General features: G+C 43.0%; 1 protein-coding gene across 2 annotated transcripts in view; it reads left to right on the forward strand.

Moving 5' to 3' along the window:
- Window positions 1-5,098, forward strand: part of CCDC6 (coiled-coil domain containing 6) — a 105,506-nt gene extending 100,408 nt beyond the window's left edge. For both annotated transcript variants that reach the window (XM_010985772.3, XM_064488154.1), the window contains exon 9: window positions 772-5,098. In XM_010985772.3, coding sequence (XP_010984074.2) covers window positions 772-966 — 195 coding nt within the window. In that variant the 3' untranslated portion in view covers window positions 967-5,098. The remainder of the gene's footprint in view (window positions 1-771) is intronic.
- The last annotated feature ends 5,880 nt before the right edge of the window (window positions 5,099-10,978 follow it).

Below are 10,978 nucleotides of genomic sequence, written 5' to 3' on the forward strand. Positions count from 1 at the left end.
CAACTGAACTCTGGCCAGCTCCTTGCCATAATGAATTATTGTTGGTTGCCATAATGTCTAAAATATTTATTGTCTGCACCTTCACAGTTCACTGACCCTAAATATTCTTCCTGAAATTAGACTTATTTGAAGTTTAACTCAGAATTTTCTTTCCTGGAATTAGAAGGAATCTTAAGAGCATCTGGTTAAAACTCTGTTCAGGGGAGTGTTTTCTGTAGAGCTGGTTGTTTAGTTGACTTACCGAGCAATTGGACTTGTAGCTTATAGGGGTTTGAGTGCAGGGTAGAATTGAGGTAGAATTGATGAGGGAATCTTGAAAAGAACTCTCCTGTAAAAGCACGGAAGCAAAAGGAAGATATTTCTGAAGTAGTTTCGCTGGTTTGATGAGCTTTACGTAAAAGTGGGAACATTTTTGGTTGAGCTACAGCTTTCAGGATGTTGAACACTTGTTTGAGTGATAGAAGGAACTGGGGGTATAAAATGGACAGAAGAGATTTAAGGGGAGGACGTGACCGTGGTTTTTTAATTTTAGGATGGTCTCGTTAAGGGTTTGGTCAATGCCAGTTTCATAGCTCTTTCTAGGTGTAAGTGTAAACTCTGCCTCGTCTAAGTTTTCATTACCAGCTCGGAAACTCGCAGTGGCGGACAAGCGCATCGCCAGCGTTGTGTCTTTGCTGGTCCGCGCCGCCCCAGCCGCTGCTCCGGCACAGGCTGCGGGCGAAGCGAGCCGTCTGCACGCAGACTGACCTGCTGTTCCTGTCCTCTCTGCAGAGGCCTTCACCGCGGAGAAGCAACAGCCCTGACAAATTCAAACGGCCCACGCCGCCTCCGTCTCCCAACACACAGACCCCGGTCCAGCCACCGCCGCCTCCACCGCCGCCGCCCATGCAGCCCACGGTCCCCTCGGCAGCCACCTCGCAGCCCGCCCCCTCGCAACATTCGGTGCACCCCTCCTCCCAGCCTTAATGCATGTGCTTGGTCCGACTCTCGCGTTGGGACTCGTGCAGTGGAGCCGTCTCCTCTACGCCAAAGGCTTCCTCCCCTGGCATATTTGGATCTGACTTATTTGCACTGAGGTTACCTAGGCTTCACTCTTCATTGTGTTGTAAACGTTTGTCGGAGACGCAGCCAGTGTTGTGGGTCTACAACACTAACCAGACGACTCTTTCCATCGGTGTTTTACTTGAATCTACATGTACGTCCATTCCCTGGCTGGAACATCGGCTATCCTGTATTTGGTAGTTCAGCAGCAGTGTGCAATTTTCGCTTGGCCCCAGAGCTTCATTTTCCTGGCTTTTAGGTTTGTGAAATAAAAAGGGATATCTTTTTTTATATTTTTTCCCATGAATTTGCAGAAAATTACGGAGCTGTTATTGCCCTCTCCCCCATTATAATGGTGTTTACCAAACATACCAGTAATTCAGCACTACAGTTCAGACCTTTGAAAATCGAGCTTTCAGTGTAGAATGGGAAGTCAGAGGGGTCAGTGCCCAAGACAGTATATTGTTTAATAGAGCTTTCTGCAGATACACTTTGTATAGATTATTTTCAGTGTATATCGACATCCATGCCTCTGGTAAAACAGCCCAAGGCAATGGATCACGTGGCTGTACCTTTTCCACATACATGGGGCGGATGATGATTGTATATCAAGGTGTGAGTCTCTCTTTATCCTGGATTTAATCTACCAGACTGGCCCCTCTCACGTGAGTCGATAAATGTTGGCCTGCCCACCAGTGGTTGCGGTGGCTGATGAGAACGTGCTGTTTGATTTCTGCTTGCAGAAGGCAATGTGTTGTAACAAAAACAGCTATTTTCCCTTTCCGGTGTTTATTTGTGTTCCCCTAAAATAGAGTTCAGACAAATATTTTAAAGGTGCAAAATACTATTTGAAACGAACATTATAGGAATATCTTGGCATAATGGCCAACAAAATACTTTATTGCTTGGCAGAAAAGAGAAGAGGTGTAGAGGAAAGTAGCACATTAGCATTGAGGACTGCTTATTTCGCCCAGTAAAAGCAAGTGCAGTGTACAAAGAAGTATATTCTGAATACATTATTTCCATTCATTTAGCACAAATAAATCATTTGGTTTCACTTTAAAGTGGAACATGGTGAGTCACTCTTTTCTTAACTCTCGCAACATCTTTATTTTTGCTTTTCAGCAGTTGCTGTTTTGTACTTTGGTAGTAAAGTGATTTTTACCACCTGTGTTTGCATATTTATATATGCTGTGGACAAAAAAATAACTTACTAGAGAATGTATATTTTATGATGAGAATGTGTATCTGTTGGATATAATCAGAGAACTGAAAATTAATTTATCCGTCACTTTTAAGAGTCCCTGTTTTGTGACAACCATCTCCAACAGCTAGCTTTTTACTGAACACACTCCTAAGCATAAGGAACCATGACATTGTAGATATTTAATGTTGTACAGTAGAGGAACCTCCATTTTTTGCCTTCAAGTGCATATTTAAGAGTTACAGAATGAAGAGAAGGCTTGTTGGGTAATAGTGTTGGACTAGCATCTCAAGAACTTGAGAGTAAAAGCAGCAGTAGGAGTGTTCACCCCTTGCAGCTTACACCCCCGAACTGAGAACATCTCTCCTCAATTGTTGGGAAGAAATTGTAGATCTATATCAATGTTTATTTATAATGTGTAATATACATAATCATAGTACAGTTCTCAAATACAGGGAAGAGGTTTGGCATTTAATTATTGAGGCTTGAGGTTTTTAATTTGAGCAGACAGGGTCATATCCAACCTGGGGATTTTACCAACAGCTCACTGTCTCCCTCCACCCACCCCCTTGGTACATGGCCATTCTGAGGAATTCTGAGAGCAGGCAGACAGACAGATGTTGCCTTCACGGTACAGTTCTCAGTTTTCCTTACAGGAGAAATATGGTATATGTTTACAAGAATCTTAGGAGATTGTAGATTTCAGTGCTTTTAGATAGTGTCTTACACTCACCCAAGTGATGTAACCATCATCCCTCCGCTTGCTGGCTATTTAGTTACTTCCCGAAAGCACAAAAGTCAAAACATTGCCATATGGTGGTGACTGAAAAAGCACTTGGAGTGAGCAAACAGTTCCTGATAAACGCCTTTTAGAGACAGGTTTTTGACATCCGGACTTCTGCAGAAATGTAGTGCTGGTTTCCCTAGACTAGTCATTTCATTTCAAAATAAAACACAGCTCCTTCAAACAGCACTTTGTCGCCATAAATCCAGTTGCCTCTCCCGGCCGACATTTGGAATTGATAGAACAAACACTACTATTTTGAATTGCAGCTGTCTCACGTCCTGTTAGTTTTATGACCCCGTGTGGAGCCTGTCACACTTGGGCTGTCCCTGCTAGAGCAGTTTCTTGGCAATTGTTTAGCCCCCAGGGACCTCTTAGGTTCAGATCCCAAACCCACAGGGGCTCTTACCCATAGAAGCTGATTTACCTTGGGCGCTTCTCCTGGGCCTAAATGTGGTTCCTGCTGTTTGCATTGCCCACCCGCCAAGGGTAGCCCTGGACTGACTCCCAGAGGCCCCCGAAGGCAGGTGGGAGCAACAGCAGGTTCAGTGGCTTCATTTTCCTGTCTGGCTGACAGAGACCCTCAGCTACCACTGTGCTGCTAATAGGATAAATACGCCAGATCACCACGCCTTTATACAAAACCAGATTACTTTCCCTGATACCTGACGCCTCTCTGGGCTCTGATTGCTCTCTCTCATCAAGCATGCTGGCATTCTAGACAGAATTATAGAAATTTGGCAGATGGCAGAATTATTTAAGATTTAATTGGACTCGATCCTCTGTTAACTGAAAGGAGTTTCAAATTCTGAGCTCCTGAGAGACTGACCACAATCATGAAATGAATGTGCGACCAGAACGTGGCTTTGACACCAAGTGCTGCTGACCCTTTGTAATTGGCTTCTGATTTGACCGGAGAGAATTCATAATGTGAATGTCTTGTTAACTGTTCCACTGTAGGAAAATAGACTACGTATCGCCCTTTGTTAGGTAGACATGAACTTCTCCTGCACGAAGCCTTGCTTGTAGAGGACGCCCCCAGTAAGGCAAGAAAAAGCATAGTAACTTGTGCTTTGAGAGCTCAATATTTTTATCTCATCAGTACAGAAGAAATATTTCTATGTAACTTGATCTTCTGTCTAGTACTTATAGATAACCAACACTGAAAACTTTGTAGTGATGACTACCAAAGAAATACATAGTAAAACAACCATTTATTTCCAAATTATTAAAGAGCCAGCCATTGACGCTGCTACGTGAGTTCCATGCTCAAGAGCCATTATAAGAGATTAAGGGGTTTTTAGGTTTTGGGGGTTTTTTTGTTTGTTTATTTGGGTTTTTTTTTTTTTCCAGTTTTTTTTCTTTTCTCTTTACTTTTTTTTTTTTTTTTTTTTGGTAAAACATACACACACAGCTGTTTGCATAAAATTATGGGGAGCATTTTTCTGAATGCTCAGCAGTCGTGGTTAACTGCCAAGCCCTGGTTGCCTCTTGTAGGCAATGAAAGGAATCCTATGTTCATGATAGTGTGGGTGCTGTGTGTGTGCACGTGTGTGTGTGTGTGCATTCATGCCTTAACTCGGGTTACTGCTCAACTTCAGTTCTTGACTTAGTCTGCACTGTCATCTGGATTGTATTGTACATCTCGATCTGAACTTCATCCTGGCAAAAACAAAGTTGCAGGCACAACAGTGTAAGAATGCCTTCCTCCAGAAGAGGATTGGATCAGGTTGACCCTGAGCCTTCTTTGGACTTTATTTGGAACTAGGCATGGAAAGCAAAAGTGGACTGTCACGTGGAAGGACGCCAGCGAGGAAGAGAGGAGAGCCGAGTGCTAGCGTGTCTTTTGCCTCCACATATCTGTGCACACTGTACGTCGTTCATGATAGCTTGTCTACAACTTGACTAGGTTGGAGTTCTGGTAATAGTGGCAATCTTGACATTCTTGGTCAGAGTTTAGAGAGATGTAAGACTTCCAATTCATGTCTTATTTACTTCTTTATGTTGATTAGTCTTTGATACGTGTGCTGAATCAGAAACCTAAATAAAGATAATTTTTTAAAATGAAACTCTTGAGCCTTAAACCCTCTCTCTTTCCTTCTGATCTTTGAGTTGGAAAATGAACATTGTTTCCAGTTGCTTCTGACAGACGTACAACTGAATCCTAAAGGCTGCCTTAGAAAGGGAACTTAAGAAGTGGACCCCAAAGGGGCTGGTACCGCTCTGTTTCTTCATCAGGATGCTGTTACATGGATGTATCGAGTTTTTAAAAATTCCTGGCACTGTATGTTTATGATTGGCACACCGTTTCAAAGCTGTGTTGTGTTTCTATTGAAAACCATAAAAATAGAATATTGTGAAAAGGAAAGGAAAATCACACTCCTTGCTAAAATGTTACATATAAACAGATACACGTGTATATGCACGCACACACGTGTGTAGTCAGGCTTTGGAAATTGTTTGGTGTGTTAGCTTATTCTTACATCTTTACTATCTGTATGATCTTCCCTTCCTACCTGTAGGAAGCATGTTTTTAGAATCAGTTTTCAGTTTGAGTACCAGTTCCTTCACTGGCTCAGTGACTTAACCTCCCTGGAACTCAAGTTCCTTAGCTGTAAAAGTAATATATACTTTGCTAGGATGAGAAAATTGAGATGAAACCTCTAGTGCAGTCCTTCACACACCCAGTAAGACACAGACACATCCTTTCCATGTCTCTTCATCTAGGAAGAAAGTTACAATGAATATTTGGAGTGTTGTTTTATACATGTTTGGGAGGATGTAGCTTAGCCAGCTGTATTTTAGTAAGCCCCCAGCAGTCAGTCCACATTCTGGAGGGAAGAGCACAGAACTTAAAGCCGGATCTTGTCTTGGTGGCATAGTTTTCAAGAACCTGGCTGCAGTACCATCTTAGGAGAACACACTATTGAAATCTAGGTCCTTTTATGTATGAAAGTACTAAATAAACCTTGAGTGAGTCTTGACTCACTCTGGCTTAAGCAAGATCTCATATTAACTACTAGTTAATGAAAAGAGCTTTTAATTTGGTTCATCATTTGGTGAATTGACCAAAATCTCAAAATGCCTCTCTCCTTATGCCTGTGAAGTTTTAGTTGTAATTTGATGAAAATGTTGACTAAGAAATTACCCAGGACCTCTGAATTCAGGGCTTGTCTTCATCTGCCAGTTTCAATCTGTGTAATGGGGATAGCCATTCTTATTTCAGGTAGAATTTGAAGAAAACGGTATTTAAAACAAAGTGCTTTAACAATGTGTAAGTTGTAAAGATTTAAGGGGCATGTGCCCTACTTTTTTTTCTTTTAATACTTCTAGGGGCTGTGCATCCAATGATGCTTCTACAGTTGAAACTGTTGGCTCAGAATTGTTTTATGTTTATGTAAAACTCAGGTAAATCTGGGTCCTTGTTTTAACATACAGACTGTTGAAAAATACCTGGGGAGATGCAGTCGTATTCAGTCACTAATGTCTAAGTAAGACCCAGCCTTTTTAACATTGTTTTTAGAAATAGAGGAAGAAGTCAGTTCGTAGTAAATTATGGTTCGTGTCAAATGTTTATGCCAACATGAGAGATTGAATTCCTGCCCCTCAAAGTTTGATTATTCTGTCTTACATATGGCTTCTCATTCCATAGCACATTGAATGCTATTGAACTAAATGTATTTAGATCTTTTTCTAAAGATCTTATTTTCTGATACACTACTAATGATGAAGTGCAGCTTTGGTTACTAATTATCTCAAAAAGAGATTTTAGTAATTAATCTGAAAATTTTTCATCTTAAAATCAAAAAAAGGAAAAGCCAGACTCAGAAGTTAAACAGATGATAGAATTACTAGACAAGGATGCGAAAACAGCCGTTAGACATTCTCTGTGTGTTCAAGAAGGCAGGACACATGGGTATGATGAGAAAAATGAAACATAAGAAAGACCCCAGTTGAACTTCTAGAAACAAAACATGCAATATCTGAACTATGTAAAACAAAAAACTCATTTTCAGTCTTTTGTGGATTTATATTTGTGCTCCTTAATAAAATGTTCCTTTGACAGGCCACTCCTGAAATTCAGGTTAAGCCCAGTTAGCGTACATTTCTCCCACCCGCTCTCCCCGGGGATAGCTTTATCTGGGTTCTGATGAACTGCTGCTGGGAGGTTATTAACCTTGGGGACAGACTGACTACTCTAATTCGTCACTTTAATGTTGGACAGGAAGCCTCAAGTTTCAAGTAGCCAGGGACAGTAGTAAGTGTCCTGTGTGTTCAGGGCTGGTCTAAGTCCAGTTTTCTGGGCTTCGGTTTCCTTACCTATAAAATAAGAATGAGAACGTGTTGAGTCCAAGCTCATTCTGCTCGCTGCATGACAGGCCAATAAATCAAGAGACGAGATGCTGGGGCAAGAAACAGTGATTTTATTCAGAAATCCAGCATGTTGAGAGGATGGTGAACTAATGTCCCAGAGAACATCTTACCTGAGGTAGAAGTCAGGCTTCTTTATACTAAAAGGGAAAGGAGGGTGGTTGGTTGGTGCAAACTTTTTAGTGCAGGAATCCTTTGTTCTTACAGCTATCCGTGTAGGTCTAGTCACAATATTACTGTAAACCTCCAACAAGACAAATGTTATTCTCTCTTCTGCACCCTTTTTGTCTCTATATGAATGGAAAAGTGTTACACCTTTAAAGGTCAGAGCCTTGAGAATGGGCTATATGTGTGTTTCAGACCGTAGACAGCATTCTTTTTACAAAAGGTGCAGAGCCAGCATGACTCAGCACAGGCAAGAGCCCACAAGGGTTAGAGCTAAAGGAACAGACTTGACTCCGACATGGAGTCAGGTTTGTTCTCTGTGGCAAATGGGGTTGTTGGGATCCAGTGAACGCTGTTAAAATTTAGAGAGTGTAAGATTCTTCATATTGTATCTTCTTAACTATTTCTAATGTCACTTCTTTCATTCTACAAATATTTTAAAAATACGAATTGTGTATGGCACAGGGAAGGCAGTGGAGGACAAGAATCCCGCAGTTCCTTCTCTTTTGGCTTTTCCTGTTTACAAGTGTGGTAGTGCTGTGACCGGGGAAACAGCACAGTGGCATCCCACAGCACTGGAAGAGAGGAAGGGTCAGAGAAGACTTCCCAAGGAACGTGGGAACTGGGTGAAGAGTGGGACAGAAGAAACAGCACATGCGGGAACCTGGCGGTAAGAGTGTGATCTGAGTGGTAACTGCTTAGGTCCCCTGAAAGCAAACTGAGACAAGAACTTGGGTGCTTTTACTTGGGAGGTGAGTCCAGGAAGCGGAATGAGAAATAGGGACCAGTGTAGAGAGTGTGGATAAACCTGTTAGTACTGCGGGCAGTTGGTATTCAGTTGGGCTGGGTCTCCCCAAGGACTGATGTAGAATGTGTCTCAGTATTGTCTCATCAGAGGACAGGAATGCTGTCCTGTTCACCAACTTTTCTCACCTATGAGGTGAAGGTGCCCCTGGAGGGAATGACTCCCACATTTGGATTTTCTGGATTATGCCTCAGGCTTCCTGGAAAGCCTGAGACATTAAAGCCAAGAGTGGCTGCTTCATGGTTGTGTTTGTTTGTTTAGCACTTAATCTGCAGTTCTGAAAATCCTGTCTGAGAATGGGTGTGCTTATATCATGGTGCTGAAATGGTGACGTTTTGAAATTCAGAAGTAATGTTACATCCGAGTGGAATGCTTATTTATAAACTCCCGGTGCTTAATAATCAGGATGCAGGGATATGTACATGTACAACCAACACATAAGGGAGAAAATTTACATCAGCAATAACAAGTGTCTAAAAACCTGCTCCAGCCCCCGAATAACCGTAGGATTCCATTCACACCAGTTGTTTCGATCAAACTTCTTCGTCAGGTCACCTTATAGGCAGTGGTATGTTCAGACACTGAGACACGTTCAGATACCGCTGTCCAGGATCTTGTGATCAGAACTGTAACAGAATAGACAGCTGCTTGTGTGATGTGACTTAATATATTGGACAGGTTCCCTCAAACAAAAGTATCCGGTCCTCACTCCCCCTGACCCCATCCCCCACCTCCTAGGTGCTGGAATTCCTATAGTCTACCATAATCATTTCCAGGCGGGTTTGTTTGGGGCCATGGTAAATAGCTGGGATGTACTTCAATTAGAAGGATTCTTTAATGAGGCAGAATCTGTCAGTTACAAATTCTATGGAAAGTCCCAGTCGTGTAAGACCACACGTCGCCCCCCCAAAATAGAACACTGATATTGAACACGTAACACTCTCTGTAAAACATGGCAATGCTTTCTGCTTAGGGGAACCATATTTTAATCCACTTAAGGCCTTCTGCGGGTATTGAAGAACCAGAGCTCAGCCTGCAGGGTATTCTCAGTTCTCTTCAATGTCTTGTGTTCACCAACTCCTCACTGATGTCCTAAAGGACATAGAAAAGAAATTTGTACCATTTGTTGAAACCAAAACCTGGGCAGATGACCTTGTTTCTCAAGACAACAGAACTGTGCCCCATGCTCAAAATGACCTTCCTGCGATGTCCTTTTGTCCCTGAATTTTCACACCATCACCCAAGCCCCAGTAATAGTTTCCTCTTTAACCTATTGAGTATTTTCATCACCCACAATGAATGAGTTTCGTCATTCTCTTTTGTATCCAGGCACCTCCCTCCACCTCCACTGGGTAGCCACTGATCTGTTCACTGTCCCTGTGGTGGCCATCCCGTTTTCGATGAGGGATGCTGACAAGGTGGGTGAGTGTTTGAGGTGGAATTAGGTGGGCCAAGGGGGTGTGATGTGTCAGATTTGCTACATGTGGCCTGGGGACCAGACACCTTTCACCATCATTTGGTTTGGTCTGAAGTAGTCATGAAAAAAATTTTTTCCCAAAGGTGGACAAATGTAATGTGTTTTATTTTCCTTTTTCTTTTCCCCCAGCTTTATTGAGAAATAACTGACATAACATGGTATAAGTTTAGGATGTACAATATACACACACACACACGTATGTATGTGTATCGAAATGATTACCACGATAAGGTTAATACATCCATCACCTCACACAGTTACAATTTATGAAAATTTGAAATAACTTTTAATTTAAAATAATGGAGATTTTTAATTCTAAAAAATCCAGATTTCTAATTTCTCTTAAAAAAAAGTCTCAGCAAGGCGTCGCCCCTCCATTGCTCAGTCAGCCGGGTCCTGGCAGTAGCTGTGCCGGGGAGCAGAGGACACCTGCCCACTGTCAGAGCTGCAGTGGTCCCGCTGCCCAGCACACAAGTTCCTACAGTGTGGTCCCTGCAGGCCTGTGAGTCTGTGAACCCCTGGCATCGGGTACTTGAGGAATGAAGGAAGTTTGAGACGGCTGGAGCTTGTGTGCGTGCAGGAGAGAGAGAGAAGGGGGAAAAGGTAGGAGAGTGAGTGAGAGGTGACAGCTGAAGGCCTGTTAGGAGAGGGGCCTACCCCAGGAGCTACCACACGTCCAGCTTGTGAGAAGAAGGTGGTCTGCAGACACACAAGGGACTGTGGGAAATCAGTCTTTCTCGTGAGCCTCTTGGGGAAGGTCGGCCAAGAGTCGAGGTGGGATTAAAGTGCCCCTGAATTCTCCGAGCTGTGGTGCCGCCTGACTTGCCCCTTGCCCTCCCCAGAGTCAACAGACCGCATGGTCTCAGCAGGCTGAGAGGAGGACGTGCCCGCGGGGTGACAGTTGGAGGCGACATGAGTCAGACAGGAGTGCGGATAAGCACTTAACAGTCTGCTCTCTGGGAGAATAAGCCTTGGTTTGTCCTGCTCACCAATTTTCATGGTGGAAATACTCCCCACCTTGGCCAATTTCAAGCCACCGATGTGAAGTCCCTGAACTTGGAGAGAAAGGGGCAGCAGTGACAGCGCTATACGGCGTTTCTACCACACAGACACATCAGGTGTACGTGGCCT

The sequence above is a fragment of the Camelus dromedarius genome, chromosome 8 (genome assembly GCF_036321535.1).
Source record: "Camelus dromedarius isolate mCamDro1 chromosome 8, mCamDro1.pat, whole genome shotgun sequence".
NCBI classification, from domain to species: domain Eukaryota; kingdom Metazoa; phylum Chordata; class Mammalia; order Artiodactyla; family Camelidae; genus Camelus; species Camelus dromedarius.